This window comes from Grus americana, chromosome 2, assembly GCF_028858705.1.
Source record: "Grus americana isolate bGruAme1 chromosome 2, bGruAme1.mat, whole genome shotgun sequence".
Taxonomy (NCBI): Eukaryota; Metazoa; Chordata; class Aves; order Gruiformes; family Gruidae; genus Grus; species Grus americana.
Window position 1 is genome coordinate 58,391,990 of NC_072853.1, and position 18,645 is coordinate 58,410,634.

At 35.9% G+C, this 18,645-nt stretch overlaps 1 protein-coding gene across 1 annotated transcript in view; it reads left to right on the forward strand.

Moving 5' to 3' along the window:
* The window catches only part of CEP192 (centrosomal protein 192), a 94,686-nt gene extending 76,293 nt beyond the window's left edge, over nt 1–18,393 (forward strand). The window contains exons 46-54 of the mRNA XM_054814184.1: nt 902–1,007; nt 2,978–3,182; nt 4,897–4,976; nt 5,857–5,952; nt 7,484–7,603; nt 11,450–11,571; nt 12,469–12,592; nt 13,061–13,119; nt 17,903–18,393. Of these exons, the coding sequence (XP_054670159.1) occupies nt 902–1,007; nt 2,978–3,182; nt 4,897–4,976; nt 5,857–5,952; nt 7,484–7,603; nt 11,450–11,571; nt 12,469–12,592; nt 13,061–13,119; nt 17,903–18,041 (1,051 nt within the window). The 3' untranslated portion in view covers nt 18,042–18,393. The remainder of the gene's footprint in view (nt 1–901; nt 1,008–2,977; nt 3,183–4,896; nt 4,977–5,856; nt 5,953–7,483; nt 7,604–11,449; nt 11,572–12,468; nt 12,593–13,060; nt 13,120–17,902) is intronic.
* The last annotated feature ends 252 nt before the right edge of the window (nt 18,394–18,645 follow it).

Here is an 18,645-nt window from a genome sequence, read left to right on the forward strand (position 1 = left end):
TAATATTTTAAGGCCATTAACATCTGTTAATTGAAGTTTGTGGAGATAGTCATATTGTGACAACGATTATGGAACTGGCTTTTGTATGGGGACTGATCTTGTTCCTACAGTAAACTTTCCAAATGCAAAGTGCTGTGCTAATGACATCTTGTTAATTCTTCAGGTGTGGGTTGAATACTTTTGCCAACATAGAAACAATGACCATTACTTCAGTGATTTCAAACTCATTTTTAAATACTTCATTGCTTACTTTCTCCTCTCTTTTATTTAAATATCTCTAGTATAGAATATGGAACACTGTAAATCAGAATTTGTTCTCACTGGTCAAATTACTGTGTGATGCCATAACTGCTTCAAGTGACTTTAGATTCTTCAGTGTTCCTTACTATAAAAAACTATAGAAAGCATAGATAACATTGAAAGGCTTTTCTTTTTTCCAAGATCAGTTCTGCATGGGGGGGGAAGGAAAGTAAGCTGCTTCTCTAAAACTACAATTTAAAAGATTCTTGAAATGCAATTTGTGCAGTATACTTTGTTTGAACAGTACAATTCCCTTGTTGACTAGTATTGAAGCTTATTTTTCTGAAACACGTAGTTATATGTCTGCTTTATGTGGCCTGACTGATTGTATATGTTAACAATAGATAAGATTTACTCTTTCCCTATGACCATTAACCATCAGTGAGAAGTTTATAAAGTGTGTTAGTGTTAAGTTTCTGACTACTAAAGCTTGATTATGTGTTGGATATCTGAATACCTTAAATCTAACTCTCTCTAGATCATCTTCACTTACTTGCTATCTTAAAAGTGCATCCTTCTGGGGGGGAGGCTAGTGTGATCTGTTGTAGATACTCATTCTAATATGAGGATCATGCTAATATTTTTTTTTTCCTTTTACTAGGAGCAGTACACTAATTCTGGTGAGTCCTAATCCATCGCTTGCCACAAAGCCTTCATTAATTCCTTGGAGTGGTCTAATCTATATTCATTGTGATAACGGACAAAAGGTACGTGGCTTACTTGAGAGTTGAGGTTGAAACTGTTTATTTTACTCTGTTGGATAAGGTCTAGTAACGTTGCTAACACCTCTTATGTATGAGACAGCAGTTTCATTATTCGTTCTAATTTGTAAAGTTCTCTCAAGAAAAAAAAAATAGTGTCCTGGTTTCGGCTGGGATAGAGTCAGTTTTCTTCCTAGCAGCTGGTATAGTGCTGTGTTTTGGATTTAAGATGAGAATAATGTTGATAACACACTGATATTTTAGTTGTTGCCAAGCAGTCAAGGGCTTTTCAGCTTCCTTGTACTGGCCTACCAATGAGAAGGTGGGGGGCACCCAAGAAGCTGGGAGGGGACAGAGCCAGGACAGCTGACCCAAACTGGTCAAAGGGATATTCCATACCGTATGGTGTCATGCTCAGTATATAAACTAGGGGAAGTTGGCCAGGGAGTGCTGTGGCTCGGGAACTACTTGGGTATCGGTCAGCAGGTGGTGAGCAATTGTGCTGTGCATCACTTGTTGGTTTTTATTATTATTATTAATCATCATCATGATGATAATTCTCTTCCTTTTCTGTCCTATTAGACTGTGTTTATCTCAACCCACAAGTTTTACTACTTTTCGATTCTCTTCCCCCATCCCACTGTGGGGGGAGTGAGTGAATGGCTGTGTGGGTGTTTTAGCTGCCTGCTGGGTTAAACCACAACACATATTTAAGATGCTGTTTTGCAAACTGAGATTCTTAATTCATTAATCTCTGAAGACATACTATGATGTGAACACTTAGACTGAATTGCCAACAAAATTGCACCCACCACTGCCTTAGCAGCATTTTCTAGAAAAGCTAAATATATATGTACACATGCATATATAACAGTAGTCTATATAATATATTAAAATAAAAGAAGTTAAAGGAGGTTCTTGAACAAGTCACCACATCTCCTTTTCAGCTCCGTTAAGGTAAACTTAAGCTTCTGGCTGACCAGTCTGTGATAAAGAATGTCTAGAACAGGTTCTTGCTCTTCATGCATTTTAATCCAGGACTTTTCCCTGATTAAATTAAGGCATATACATAAAATTTCTGAAGCCAACAATTTCTTCTTTCATCAGTGTAAAAACAGAAAGACTCCTTGGTAATCGCCTCCAAAGAAATAAACACCTAGCTTTTTTATATTTTTACAGCCAGTATGTATTTTGGGTAACTTGTAACAATGCATGGAAAGAGAAATAAAAGACACTGGAAGGATAAAATAGCATATCTGCCTACTTTCCTTCTTGATGGAGGAGGTGAGGTATGATATAGAATTGGAAACTGCCTTAAAAAAAGGCCAAACAAACAGGGAGGTTGTTGAAAAGAGTGAGTTGGGAAGGAAATGGAGACTGTGCACGTAGTTAACTATCTTATGTCCTACAATACAGGAAAAGGATTTAAGAGAAGAAACCTACTAAGACAACATTAGACATCGTAGCAAAAACAATCAAACTGCAAGAGATCTGGTAGTTGATGATGCTTTTGCCCTTTATTTGCTACCTGTCCAATTAAGCAAAAAGCATGCTAAGATTTTACTAGCATTACCTGAAGATTTTTGGAAGTGCTAATTATGTAGCTGAACACAAAGCTTGTTCTGTGTGAGGCAGCCTTGTTCCCGTTCTCTGCCAGCAAAGAATATTGTAGCAGTTGTCAATTAAATTTAACTAGTTTACATTATTACTCCTATTGAATTAAAACATGTAGATGGGAAAATTTACTGAAAATTTGCTGTTCTACTAAATTAAACTTGTCCTAAAATTTTTAAACTTTGTGAACTGAAGTTAGAGAAGACCTGGTGATTTAATGTATGCAACTCTTTCTCTGTTGGAATGTAAAGCTGAACACCGTGAGCTCTTACAGCTCAAGGAAATAGAGTTAAATAGTTTGACTTGTTAATATATTAGCATTCATTATTTAAATCTTTCTTTTTCTCCAAATTGTGCAAAAGTTTATTAAAGTGCAGATTCAAGAGGCAGTCGCACAGAGTGTGTCTGGAGCAGACTTTCCATCTAGAAGACGTGCTGTATTTACTCCACAGTCTGAAAGTCCTACCGTTCATGTGGCAAAACCTCTTTCAGTGCTCCCTCTAACAAAAATGGAAATAAAGAACAGAACCATTGTTTTTCCTAAAACAAGACCTGGCCAAAGCTCAGGTATTATTGCTTACTTAGTAAATGTAACATCTGTAGTATCTTGTTATCTTGTGCTCAGAGTTTTTGTTTACTCTGTTGCCTGTTTGGGAACTTGAATGCCTTGACTTTGTTCTTTTAGTCTAATAAGTGTGATTGACCAGTTCCCCCCTTCTGACTTCAGTTTGAAATGTAATTCCTTGTGATGGAACTCTCTTTCAGAAGTCCCCTCTCCCTTTTTTTTTTCCTTGCGCAGTATAGCCACACTTTTTTCCCACAGATAGGTTTGCATACAGACAGGTAAGTTGCCATTTTTTTAAAACTACTGTGATGAATGCAACCATACTGTACCTGAGCAAAGAGGACACTATAAGGTTACTGCATTTTGTTGAAGCTCTTTTGGGTCAATGCACTTCTGCAGTAGACCCATTCTCCTCTGTGTATGTGTCCATAAGATGCAAGATAAATCTATCTGCATGTAGCAGAGAAATAAATGTTCTTCCTTAAGATGATAGGAATGTCAGCTATGAGTCTGGCTATCCTTGTCCTGTACTTAATGATTGAGGTGGACACTGATAATAGAGTCTCAAATCCTCAGTCTGTACTTTTAATTCCAGTAATGCTTAAAATTCTCCAGATTACTGTGTGAAACTGTCATTTTGTTATCTAGATACCAGATTTTTTTGGTAGTGCTTAATTTTCTAGGTAAAGAGGATTTTTTTTCTTTAAATGACTCACTGATGCTACTTTTTTATTTAACAGACTTTTAGAACTTTCAAGGCCTAATTTATCAATTACATCTGGGGCTTTTTGCTACACTTATGAAAGAGGAGTATAGTATAATACTCTTTACTATTTTTATAAATGTCCCATATATATGCAGCTAAACTTTCTGAAGTGCTACGCTCAACTGAGATGATCTTACAAATGTCCTGTTGTTTCTTGGCAAGAGGCACATTTCAAGGTGTGAACTATGCTTATTGATACTGTCAAAGTTGGGATTTTCTGATGATGTGAGTTGTTCTCCTTTCTGCAAGTCAAGCATAAGCTTTTTATTGAGATTTCATATATATACACACAGAAATTTTATACATACACACACACAGAGTAACAAATCCATACTAGGATGAGAACAGATTTTATTTGCTGCAGCTTTATTTGATTGGTCCTAAACTATAACGCTGTCAGTGTTTTTTCCCTGAACAGCCAAATAGTATCTTGGGAGGGAGTTGAGTATCTTACGGCTTTTTTTGGGGGTATTTTCTTGTACGCTGGTATGTGAAGGTATCTGCCAAAAATCTGAATGCAATAAACTGAGACAGTTGGAGGTGACTTAGATATCTCTGCTATTTGTCATGTTCTGCATTTGTAAGAAGCTAACTTCCTACTACCAGCAATACTTTCACATATTACCACATGATATGCTTCAGGTTCTTAGAGGATTATCTGTTATTGTTTTAGGGTTACTGAGAGTGAGATTTAGGTCTTGCTTTGTTTCTTGTAAGCATCTTCAATACAATTCTTCACTAGAAGACTTTACTTCAAATTTCTTTTGTATAACCTTTCAAGAATTTTATGACAGTGTGCTTTGTTCGAGTCTTCTCTTGGAGCTGGCATCATGAGAACTGTTTCCCTTAAACTTCCGTGTGTCTTGAAACATAGTTTCTGCTTAAACTCTTTCCACTAATGATACTTGAACAAAGACATTTATTATACTACTCTGATATTTCTCTTCTAGAGAGTTACCTGGAAATGGAGAATAAAGGGGATGAAAATGTGAAGTGGCATTTGTCATCTTTTGCACCACCCTATGTTAAAGTGAGTGACTGCTAGCATTGGCAGTTTTATGCAAATCTCTTGGTTGTTTTCCTTCTCTCTTCCTGCTGTTCTCTCCTTTCTCCGTCCATCCTCTCCAGAAATAATATATATTTGAGCAAGAGCTCAGTTACAAAGTTTTTTTTTTTGTCTATGTCAGGGAAATGTTTTACTCCTTTTCTCATCTCTTATTTGCTCCCTGACTGTGAATCAGTGCTCTGTGGGACAATTTTTGGTTCACTTACTGGCTTGTAGAGTTTGCTTGTGCTCCTCCAGTATCATCATGCAGATTCATTAAGTAGTCAAGCATACATGAAAGATACATGTCCCTTTTGGCTCCAGAATGCTAGACTTGCCTTGTTTTGCGACTTCTGCTGCTGGAATAGTAGCTCTGTAGGTAATCTAAGTTAGGTCAAGGACATTTGAATTACACTGCTGCCATCTATGCAATTACTGTAGCTGTACCATTGATATTTGTAAATGCTTCCCTATTTTTTGATAGTCTGAAATGCTGGCATGGTCACTTTGATTTTATGCTAGAATTATTATGATCTGCTATCATGAAAGGATGAAAAATGGTTATGTAGCACTCTTAGCTGTAGGCCAGAAGACTGAGTATGGTGTGTTCCAGCCAGTGCACCACCTCTAAACTGGAAGTCAGTAGTCGTGGGGACTGCATAAATGTTGTGGTAGTTTGCTTTTAGGGAGTCAATATTATTTGTTCACTTGAAAGCAGCTTCATTTGGTGTATTTTCTTCAGTCCTTTACAAGGGTGGTGTGTGTGGGAGTGTATTGTGGTGGGGGGGATTTGTTTGTTTGTTTGGGGGGGGTTGTTTTTTGGTTTTTTTCCCCTTCTGAATCTGACTCATAACTTTATTTGCAGGATGTGGATGGAACTGGTTGTGTTTATAGGGTTACTTACTCCGCTTTCAGATGTTCCCGTGTTTCTGGTACTCTTGAAGCTCACAGAGAAGAGAAGGTAAACTGACATTTATAAATATTTCAAGCATATTAGTGAATCTCAGTTGTAAACTAGGATCTTACATGATAAATTTTCTGAAATAACAGTTGAATTTTTGAAGCTGGTCATACTTTATCTAATAATGATAAAATGGTGGCCTTCCAAAACTGGATCCTGGGGTGTATCAGGTAGTCAGTATCTACTTACCACAGCTGTTATAAAGTCAGCTGAGTTGATTCTAAGAATTCATGCAATCTGTAGTTCGACTTTGACATGGTGGTGTTTTTCTGTTTTGTGGTGTGTTTTTTTTTTTTTTTAAAGATAAATAACTCTAGAACAGAAAATTACTTTTAAATGCTTTGTAAAAATCCACAAGAAAATCACAAATAATACTGGGTTCTTACAAAACTGGTATGAGAACCAGTTTTGCTTCCTTAGAATCAGTCTTGTCATACTTGTTCAAGAATAGTTGTCTGTTCCTGAAGTTGGTTTCATTTGGCTTACAGTTTCATGTCCTGGCCAGTAGAGGGTTTCATAACCACAGCTATAAAGCACATCCAAGGACATACTGAATGGGTTTCTATGGGGATTTTGTTCTCACCACCTCCCTCAATGCTACTTCAAGTCTATCTGTTCATCTTCATAGATTATTACGACATTCCTTAACTACATTATTTCTATGATGATGCAATTTGTAATCTATTTAGAAGACAGAAACTTTCTGTTGTCCAGTTTCATAGTTATTTCATACTATTGAAAACTATTGTTTGAATTTAAACAATTGTCTTTGCCTTAGCCATCCTAGTTCAGGCCTATTTGAATAACATTTACATTATTGGCATGTCAGGCTGTTGGCTGGAGCTGATAAGGTACGGTGCTATTGTGATTTGCTGTTTTTTGCAGTGGGTATGATAATATTTGGCTAATTAGATATAGCTGTAGTGATCTAATCTGCTGCTCTCCTTCTCTTTCTTCCTTCAACCTCAACTCTGAAAACAGTGCAAGTTTACTTTTGAATTAATCTGGTACAGCACTATACAGAGACAAGCCTTTGTTACATAGGTGACCTTTAAGGATGATCAAATGTATAGCCTGCAAGCTGGTTTAAATTTCAGGCTGCCTAGTAATTGTAGCATAGTGTGCTTATATAGACTTGGGGTGGGAGGAGTGCAGTTGTCCACAGCTTAGCTGACAGATGAAGGAAGATATTGCTGTCTTTCAGCTATGTGTATTTCCCATCTTGGTCCCCTTCTCCCCCATTTTACTAATGGAAATGATTGTGCAAGCACTTGCTGACTTTGCTTAAAGCAGATTAGTTGAACTCAAATTTTGTTCAAGATTGCTTGCACAACCTATTTCATCAGAACTTTCTTGTGGGCAAAGGAGGATGAGCTGTATTGTCTTCTGCAAGATCACCTGTGTGTGGAATGTATGTTCTGTAATGTGTAAATTTTGTGCTGGATTAACTGTAACTTTGAGTAGGTAAAATTGTGAAGATGTATAGATAATTTTAATAAGCTTCTGTAAAATTTTCCTCTTGTTTTGGTAGGTTGATGTAATCTTTTTACCTAGAGATAACGGGGATTACTCCCAGTTCTGGGACCTCGAGTGTCACCCAGTTGAAAAACCTAGTTGGAAACACAAATTAAGACTTCAGCTTTCTGGAGCAGTGAGTATATAAATGCTGTCCTGAGCACAAATTTTTTATAACATCTTAATTTTACTATACAGTACTCTCTCATATGCACTGTCATGTTCTGAAAAAAAATCCTGCTGATATTTTTGTTGGACTATATTACAAAAATTTTGCTTTGTTACAAATTTTTGTTTTCCTTATATTACAAAAATACCTTTTTCATCTTGCTTATGTGATAATGCATTATCTTTGGCCATTTAAATTGTAAAATTTTATTTTGCTCAGAGAAAGCAGAGACAAACTTACCTTCTGTGGGAATTATTTCTGTAGATGTAGATTTGTGTTTCAGACACTAAGTGGATTGGTTTTATTTTTGTAAATAAATAAAAAAGTAGTAACTGACTTTCACTATTATATGTAACAAAATGCACTATTGGAATTTTCAAATATCCATATTGGAGATATGGATGTGTGTCTGATAGAATCTGAGTATTTTATTGGAGTAGCAACGTAGGTGAGGGTGACGTTTGAGATTTGTTCATGGGAGCAATTGGATTTGAGCTCTCCTTTGCTCCCCTGTTGTTCCTCAGCTCTAATTTTATGGTAAGGCTTGGAAGGAGGAGTTTGGGAATTAGAGCTGATTTTTTTGTGCTCCTTATCTTGCTTTTAATCCCTACCTCACCATCCATACAAGAGGAGCCTACATAACAGAGAATCTGTTACTATTAGGAAGAATTAATTCTAATGATTAGTTAAATGAGCTGAATATGAAGAACTTTCTAAGTTCGATATTGCGTGATTGCTGTATATGCTTTGCTGTCTTCTCCAGGGAGTTTGACTTGATTTTTCTAAGGAGCCCAGATAAAGATTTGGGATCTTTCTTGAGAGTACCAAGCCTGTTTCAGTAGTAGGAACCTTACTTACCCTTCTTGCTGGGGTACATTACCTTTTCTTTTGTAGGATCCTTGTTCTTCTCAGTGTTGAAAAGGGGACTCTTCCAATTGTATTGAAAAGGGGACTTGTTAAAAAAGTATATGTATATGATTTCTAATTTTGGCATGAAGAATGAGACCTGTATAGTGTTTGGTTTGGGAGGGGTTTTTTTATTCAGCTTCCATCTAATTCTTTGAAAGTAATTTTCCTTAAAATGAGGAAAATGTCTATGTCATTTGTCTGTTTAAAGCTAGTTGAAATTGAGAAAAGATGAATTCTTTGTGAGAGATCTAGAGTTTTGAAGAATTCTCTTAAAATGTTTCCAGTTGTCAGAGTTGTGTAAATCTTTGAGAGGCACAACTTGATACTAATGTTTTTGAACTACCATGTCAGGTTTGTTCCTCTTGATTTTTTTCAAAGCTGTTAACAATTAGATCTTCCCAGTATCTCTTTGTGCATATGGGAAAAATTTTGTAGAAAATGCTTGAAATGTGTCATGATGGTTTTGAAAAAGAGTTGAAAGGGAAATACTTTGTTTATCAACTAGGTAGGGAACTATACATCTGTTTGGAAGAGGGGTCAACACAGAACCTTTTCTTAGATTGTTGCAGCTCTTTAATCAGATCCACTTTTAGTTGAGAAGACAAGTCAATTTATTATGTCCTAGGGATCAAGTTTAGACTGTGTTACTACAACTTTGGAAAGGACTTGGATCCTGCTGGCTTTGCTGAGGCAGAGGGCTACGGCTCTGCTTAATGTGACTTTTGATAGAATGAAGTGGGAAGACTGTCTTTCAGAGTGACTGAGAGGTATTTATTTATAGCACCACTTCAAACGAAATGAAAAATTCGGAAGAGCTCGAGAAAGAACTAAAAGAACGAAGTGAAGTTAGGAAAATCAGTGGCACTTACCATCTTCATTTTTTCTTGAAAAATCAATTAACTGTGACTTTGATTATGCTCTGCGTGCGTTTGCAGTCCCCACCATGGGGAACCATAGTCAGGAGCTCAGCAGATCATGTCTCCAAAACTGATCCCGGGGACAAAGGAAGGTGGGATTCTACATGTGCTTTGTTGCCCCAATCTCTCAATACTGGCCATTCAAACTTAGTTTTTTCTTTTCCTGAGAAACATTTGTTAGGCTGCTATCAGCTATTGTTCTAAGATCATTGAGCTAAGAATATCATAATTGTGCACAAAAGTCTTGGGTTGGTATTTCGGTCTAATTATTGGTCTCTTCTGGGTGAAACAGGGAGCTAGCAAGAACCTGCTGGAAGGCTGAGGCAGCACCTATGTTCTGATTGCTCCTTTAGCATGTAGAAAGTTGAGGACTGCATAAAGAATCCCTGCTGTTGTTTGAAGATACTAACAAATGTGAAGTGCATACCATTTTTTGATCTACATGGTTTATGTACTTTAGCTGTGTAACTATGTAACTTTTTAATGTTACATTTTGCAACAAACTGAGCTGAGTTTCTTAATACTTTAAACATACTGCTTACTAAGAATCCTGATTTTATCTATTATTATTATCAGCATTACAAAGCTTCATCTTCTTTGGATATCCCAGGAGTAAGAGAAGGAAAAACCTTTTTAAGCTCTGTGAGCAAAATAATTCCAATTTTGTAGCTAAACAGATTTCTATGCTCCTGAGGCAGCTTTGGAACAACAGCACTCAGTTGTAACCATGTGGACAGTGTTAACATACTGCTGTTATTTGAATCAGGAAAAGTTGGTAGGGCGTGTAGTAAAGCATGCAATACTTCAGATGCCCTTATAAAGACTGGGGAAACTTCAGATCGTTTCCCATAACGTGCCTTATTCTCATGCAGGAAACTTGCCTTATTGATAAATTAGAACTGGAATGATAACACTGAGGCATGACACCCATAATTTTTCACTACATGGAAAATTAAAAGCTCTTGAAACAAGACACATCTACAGATCCTTTCTTGTCTTTATGTATTGGGTTCTGCTGGGGTTCATGGGTTATTTGCAACTGAAAAACATTCTTCAATTTTTTTTTTTTTTGGCTGCTGCCATTCCTGACAGACTGATTAGCAGCTCTTTCAATAGAAGAAATGAATGTCTAAAAGACAAGTTTGTCATAGCAGCTCTATTGAAGATGAATCTATTTTTTTAATCTTCCCTGTGTGAGGAAATCAACTGCTTGTGTAAAATGTCAGCACGATTTCAAAAATTGAGATAACGTTGTATGACCATAAGTATAGGAGGTTATTTTGGTTCTTTGACTCTGTTCAAGGTGTTGTGACCCAACGGGCTCCAAACAGTATCTGGCTAGATTTGTTAAACAATGCAGAATTTGAAGTTGGCTGTTTGGTGAAGTGTTCCTTTAGGGTGATCTGGTCTCCTTGTGTTAGAATGCACTGAGTGGAGGTCTTGACCATGGTAAATATTTTGGCCTAATTTCTGCATGTAACAATTACCATATAATGCATTATCAGATTCTGTTTTTCTGGGGAGACCTTTCTTTGAGAAGGATGTATTGTTCATAATACAAAATTAGTACAAAGCTTTTTGCTGTTGTGAGAATTGAAACTATAATGATGACTTATGCCTTCTTTCTGAGCAGTTGTTTAGTTGACTTTGTTGTTCTTGAGGCATATGGGCAGAATATCTGCAGAGGAATTGGTTTTTGTTTTGGCTTTTAGTAAAATCTTCGTTGCTAGCAGCCTTCTTGAAATTCCACCTGCACTGCTAGTTTGTTGTGAGCTGGCTTGCAACAAATAAAGTAGTCATAAGCCACAGAAGCCTGTTAAAGTATTCCTCCTAAATCATTGCTTCTGTCTCAATGATCCACACTCTACTGTTCCTGAAAGATTAGACTTTAAATGAAAAGGATTGGATAAGGGAAATGACTTATGTACTTGAATACTTAAATACTTTTGAATGCAAAGTTTAAAGGCTTCTTTGTTTTTGCCAATAGGGTACTAAAACAGAAAATGAAACTTCAATTGTGAAAGCTTCTGCAAGTGCCCTCACAAAAACTGAGCTTCCAGTTGTACCAGAAATGAAGATTTACTCTGAAACACATACAATTAAAGCCGGGTATGTATGGACGAAACTTGAAACAAGAATCTGAAACTGGGTAAAAGGGGGAAAAAACCCCAACTGCACAACCAAAGCCTCCTACCATTAGGACAGCTGTGTGGTGGAACAGGCTGTGCAGTGTCTGTCCTTGAAAGTTTTTGTGATCTGACTGGACAAAGCCCTGAGCAGCCTGGTCTGACCTCACAGCTGATTCTGATTGGAGCAAGAGGTTGAACTAGAGACCTCCTGAGTCTCTTCTGACCTGAATTATCCTATGGTTCTATGTTAAAGAGTAAATAGCTGCAAAAAAAGAGACTTGCCATACCTCCTAATGGTTTTGTATTGTTCGATCTCCCATGCTTTTTCTTTTCACTTAGGTTTCTAAGTTGCCTAACCGTGATTTGCTGTTGTAAATGAACTGGTATCAGCAGTAGAATCTTGTGTATACTTTTTTGTATACTCCCCTTTTGGTGACTCCATAGAACTGTGGAGTCACTTCTCAGAAGACCACTGTACTGCATGTCTTAACCTTGCTGTTCTTCAGTTGTACATTGATTTCTAGTTCTTTTACTATGGGATGATGTGTATATGGCAGGGGAGTAAAATGTTTTGGTTAAACATGGCATCTCTGAGAAGAGTCTAGTTCTCTAGTAAAGCATATGGGAGGGGGAAAAATAAGATTGAGAAAGTGTGTATAAGTAAATGTACATATATTTATGCCACAGTGATGCTTTCATTATTCCTTCTGGCTAAAATGTCTTGCCTATAAAATTTAAAGTGAGAGAGTTGATGCCTTCAGGATCTTTCCAATTTTCCTGATTTAGTTTCAGGAAATACACCTGTTATCTTGAAGAACGCAATCCAGACCATATAAGTAGGAAATCTTAATGTCTTTAAATCCCTTTTTCATTTCAGACAAAATGAGATAATTCGAGGGGTATATGCACCAGAAGACCTATACACTTTTCCTCCAACTAGAGTTGGGGAATCATGCACATTAAAGGTCAACTTGCGGAATAATTCCTTTACAACACACTTGGTAAGTTTGACAGACTTTATTTTTAAATGCATTTTCGTAAGTCCTTCTAACAGTTCAACTGCACTGTTTTGGTTTTTTTTACTCTTGACAGAAGATTGCAACAGCATGTCTTAGTTAGTTTCTAAAGTCAATATTATTTGAAGAATTTTGTTCTCCTGAAATTTTTCTCTTTTCTTTTGTCTGAGTGGATCACTGAGTGTATTTATAATATATTTGCAACTGAAAAATAATAGCTGATAGTTTGCATAGATTTGTTATTATCCTGGTTTATTTATTTTTTAACTTAATTAAAATATTGAGATATTAATTTTTCTTATTGTGCACAAATCTGGGCATGCTTTATTTTTAAACTCTGGGTTTGTGTAAAGCTGTGTTTGTAAGTGACCTGATTTATCTTAAGCATGTCATGAATTGAATACGATAGGCTGAGATATAGTGCGCTTTTAAGCATTTTGTATTAAATTGCAGCTGAAATTTTTAAGTCCTGGAGAGCCTTTCTACATCAAGCACTCAAAATACTCTCTAAGGTGAGTAATGCATATGCTAACATTCTCTCCTAACAAAAAAATTAAACGAGTAATTCAGTAAGATAGATATTTTCTCTATATGTACAGTGCTAAAACATAGATATAAATATCCAACATTCTGACTGTCTAGTTAAAGGGGGTTTGTCTGGTTTTTTGGGTTTGTTTTTTTTTTTCTTTTTGCTAAGCTATACTCTATAATCTTGGTTAGAAGCAGAATGAGCCCACACAGTTATTTCTGCATCTGCCAATTTCTTCCCTGCAAATTGTTTCTAACAGTGCTGCTGCTTTTAATGCTAAGCCTAATGCTTCATTTAACCATTTGGCATGCTGTGCACAATCAAGTCATTCCTTCCATTTATACTTTCTGCACAACAGACCAAGCAAATTGCCTTCATCATGCTTCTAATTTGACAGACCTGCAGAGCTGCATCAAAGATTCTCTGCAAATACAAGGTTTGAGCAGTCAGTGGAATTGGCTGGTCATACCAAGTATTTCAGTGTATTACCTGCATAAAAGGAATTTTCAAGTTGGTTTGGTGATAACAATCCCTCAAAATAAACCCAGTCATCTTTGGAGTTCATTTCAACAAGTATTTGACAGTCCTATTAGTCATCCCTTCAAGAAGTATAGCATCTCATGTGCTCATCTATAACAGTGGGATTGTTGGGAAGACAGAAGTGCAACCATTTCATTAGAAGTCATACAGCATACATTCTCAGTGTTTAAACGGGTCCCCATTTTAAAGACAGGGAAACTAAGGGTATGCAGAACAGAAATTGTGAGCAAAAAGCCTAAGTGGAACTAGATACTCTGGCTTCTAATCTAGTTTTGTGTCTGTCAATGATACTTAGCATTTATTGTAAGGACAGGGCTGTGGTGGTGTCAGCCACAAGTATTCAAGGTATTCTTGAGGCCACTGTTCAGTGCAAAGTGTTGTAACTCCACTTAGGCATGTGCTCCAGTGTTTCTATTTGAATGGCATCTTTTTATTAAATATGTCACATCAGACAACACAGAAGGGTGTTTTATGGAGGCAGGTGACCAAAATAAAATCTATACAGATAAAGATGACTAGCTATATCTGTCTGAGGCTGTACAGCTGCAGACAAAGACAGCATGACTTGATTGTCCCTGGAAAAAAAGGTGAGTAACACCACTGGAAGACACTTAGATATTTCAAAAATATTCTTGAGGAATGCTGTATAAAGCTATTTAGTATATTTTCTGAGAGACATGATAAACTCCTATTGCTTTTATCCAAAGTAAACTTAACAAGTTTAAAATAGTCTACTGTTTCTGTCTAAGTTATCAACTGATTATACTGCACCTTCTAATAACATTCTACAACCTTTTTTTCTAGTAACTTTGGCTGTTTTTTCTTAGTTGTAAATATTGGCCTTTCCTAGCTTTTCTAAAATTAATTAATCTGAAGTTAACAGCTCTCTGAAGAAGCTCTCCCATTTAAGAGCATAAAGCACAGAAAAATGACTTGACTTAGATGCTTTTTCAAAAAAAAAACTGTTAAAAGAACTACTTTAAATGGCTTTTATTTGAGAACAGCATCAAGGAGGATTTCAAGAAAGCCAATGTTAACTATTTCCTTCTGAACTAGGTTAACCAGACATCTTAGCAAGTAATGTTCAAAAGAAATTGTATAAGAAAACTATTTGCAGGAACTTGGAATATTAGTCTGTAAATAAGTGTGTAAAACTAGGAAGTACCATCTACCCATATTTTTTGGACCAAAACAATGTCATCTGGTAAACATGGTCTGTTGCATGTTCTTCGTTTTGATGGCCAAATTTGAAAGCAATCCTCAGTAGTCAAGTTTTAAATCTGGATAATGGAATTGCAAGTTTGTATTGTCTTTAATATCAAGAGTCTGACCGTCAGAGGTTGGTATAGTGCCTGGCCAGTTCTTGTTCAATTGGTTATGTCATCAGAAGTACCAATATGCAGCACTACTGGTTCCTTTACCACAATTTGCTCAGTTGAAAATAGTAATGGGCTTTATCCAAATACAGTTTTGGTTGCAAGACACTGTAGCAAAAAGCCCAACAAACTGGAATTTTAATAATCTTCACAAAATATCTTAAAAGCGTATATTTTGTTTTTTAACTAGAGAGATGTCATTCAGCTAATATTATAAGTCCTGCAAAGAATGGGTGGGAAGGAATTCTGTCTGGGTTTTGCATTCAAAAGAGTTCTATTTGTTGACAGAGTAGATTTTTTTTTTTTATTGCGAAGAGTACCTTTAATGAGATGACTCTTAAGTGATATAAACACATGTATGAAACATTAAAAAACACTTAAATTTTTAAAACCTTTGGCTAAGTTCTGTTTCTGGAAGGACTACCAGGTTACACTTATCTAAAAAAAGTTTGAAAACAAAGATATTTCTATTGTATTACCTTCAGAAGGCATCTGAAATAAGTTGATTACAGGGTAGTAATATTTCAGATATTACTAAAAAGTAAAACTGTTTTTTGCTTGACTAATTATTTTTGTTTCCAGTAGCTGCCATTGGGGGTGTCAGGAGTCGCTATTCATTGACAATAGATGGGGTTACTATGGCTTCGATGCAGCTTACCCATATTGTTCCTTTTACACTACCTATTGCTGCTATTGTGTTTAGAGGACTACAGTATTGGTTTGCCTATGAAGTAGGCTTCAGGCATACCTGACTTCTCAGAAATACCACTTGAAAATGATGCAACAACCTGTAAAGGCCATATAGTATTCATAGGCTGAGTTGCAGGCATGGTGAAAAGTTTCAAGTAAGACTTTTTGTTAAGAGAAAAACAGTTAATTGCAGGAGAATTCTGATTGTCCTGACACTATTCTTCTTGACTAGTTTCTGGCTACTGTACTTGAGAAAAATCTTCCAGGTTGCTTCATTTCTAAGAACATTTATACTATGTAGTAGCCCACAGAGCTGTTGTAGCTGGAGTCTGAACTTTCCTATTTTGTTAGTTGAAGAAAATGAAAATAGCATCTTTCCCTTTGGATTAGGAAGCATGAGAACTCAAGTGTGTTGAGCCTTATCCTGATTGATTGTGAGAATTCAGCTGACTGCTAAATGATATCTGACTAATTCTGCTTTTAGAGAAGACAGATAATGTGTATAGCACCAACCAAATGGACACCTGAATTTAGAAGTCAAATGGGATTGAATATAGCTGTCATATGTTAAAACACTGTGCTCTGCCTCACTGTCACTGAGGTCATATAGTACATGTTCTGGAAATTAATATTTGACAGCCAGATGTGGCCATCTCTTTTAAACAGTGATACATAACTTACTATTAAGTTTTTGACAGTATAACTGGTTATATTGTTCTTTTTGAGTAAGTGTTAGGATATGTAAGGAACCTTACATATATTATTTTGGAGGTGATGATACAGACTTGTGCATCCCTCCTGACTTTCTACTGAATTTACTTTTTTGTAAAAACGAGGTGGTCTGGTTGTGTGCAGCTTCAGACTCTATTCTTACTAAAATTTGTGTTTTATAATGTAATGCATATTTTATACTGATGCTTTTCATATATAAAATGGATTTTTTTAAAATAAAGCTGAATAAATATCTTCATATCATATATTATAGATGGATAAAGAGAGAGAGCATGCTATGTTTGTTATACAACACTTGGCAATCAAGTATGAGACATGAAGCCCTGATCTGGCTGTATTCCTTTGCTGTATTCTCAATTGTAGTTCAGTACAACATTAGCACTTTGTTTTTGTATAAACCCAATTAAAAAAATACAGTAGCATGCCAGTCTTTATTATTAAAGTGTGTAATTTTAAGTTACTTGGTTGACCAGAATCTGTTTAAAAAAAAAAATTAAAAAAATCAAAATACATTTGATAGTGTGACTATTTTAGCACTAAAGATGATACTAAACAAATTAGACGGGGATCAGGCTTATATGTAGGTCTAATATTATGATTTCCAAATGTAGGAGAAGGGTAAGAGCACAGACTGATTATGATAGGTTGGATTAGTGTAGGGGAAAGGACTATGAAAAGGTAGGAACAAATTAAGAAAAACTGGGGAAAATAAGCACGTTCCAGAGGAAGTTGGATAATACTAAATACTGTTAAGGGGAGAAAATGGAAGCTACAGTAAAAGAAAACAAACCCCCTCTTCTTTCTACGTCTTACTAAGTGATGCTGTTCAATTTTCCTTATTCTCATATGTGCCTGTACTTGTTACCTGTCTGTTAGTGCTGGATGTTTCCGTTGGGTGCCGTGGAATCCAATAGGCTAGCGTTTCCAGCTTGTTGCTTGTATAGCTTATTTTTAAAACATTCACGCTAGGCTTTTGAGAATTAAGACAGCCACCTATTACATTTAGTATGTTTTTATGCAATCTGAAAAGAAGAGGAATTAAATAACCTAAAAAGGTGTAATGTAAAATCTTTAAAACACTGTTTGAGGATGGGTATATTGACTTGCAATGATTCAGCAAAATATTTCTTAATGTGGAGGCAATTAGAAGTAATTGAAATTATTTTACTAGCTTCAAATTGGTGGAATTCCAAAAAGAATTGGATATTTTAGTGTACTTATGTGACTTCTGAAGGTGAAAAATGTAGTCACTTTGGTCTAAATATAGTTTATGCACTGTCAATATTATTGCAAAGAGGCAGACCAAACTTACCTAGGTACACCAGCAGCAATAAAGTATTGTGGTACTTTTGTATAATCAGAATTTCTCTATCTGGTAGATTTATTTGTTTATTAACAACAAATATGCACATAATTGTCTCTTTACAGATCCCATCATTACATCAATGTGCCAGTCCAGTTCAAGCCAAAGGCAGAAGGAAAATTTGAAAGTTTCTTTGTTGTGCTGACGACCAAATATGGCTCGGTTAATATTCGGCTATGTGGTAATGCTATTGCAAAAAAATAGTCAAAACAATTTTATAACTGTTTATAATCATTTATAACAGTTTATGCCATTCAAAATATTCAAAGTTTTGCTACTACATTTCTGTACTAACGTCCTATTTGTTTTGCCCTATGATGCTGCTTTGATGGAAAGTCTTCTGTAAGATGAATTATGGTGCTTGTTTTACAAATCTGTTTTCATAGTAAAAACACTGAGGAATAACATTGTATGTTTTAAAGTTATCATGTTCTAATTTATGTTTCTGCACTTTTTGTTGAAAAGGGAAGTTTTCTATTTTTGCATTTATTAGGAATAGCTAGATGCTGATATATTTTATTTTAAACATTGTAAATACAGAAATAAAATCTATGTGTTAACAGTTGATTCTATGTGATTTCTATCTTTGGTTAGAGGATTCCTTGCTGTAGGTAAGAGATCAAGCTGCCTACTCTTAGGCAATGCTAATTTGGAAGGGGATTTGGGGAGCAGGGAAAGGGTTGCAGTACGGAAGCTGACCTGTTAATATCATGTCTCCATCTGGTAAAGCTGGGACCAGATCAATGATCTGACAATCAGCCTCTAACTTTTTACACAGTTCAGTGGCAGGCATAAGCATTGTTTTTAA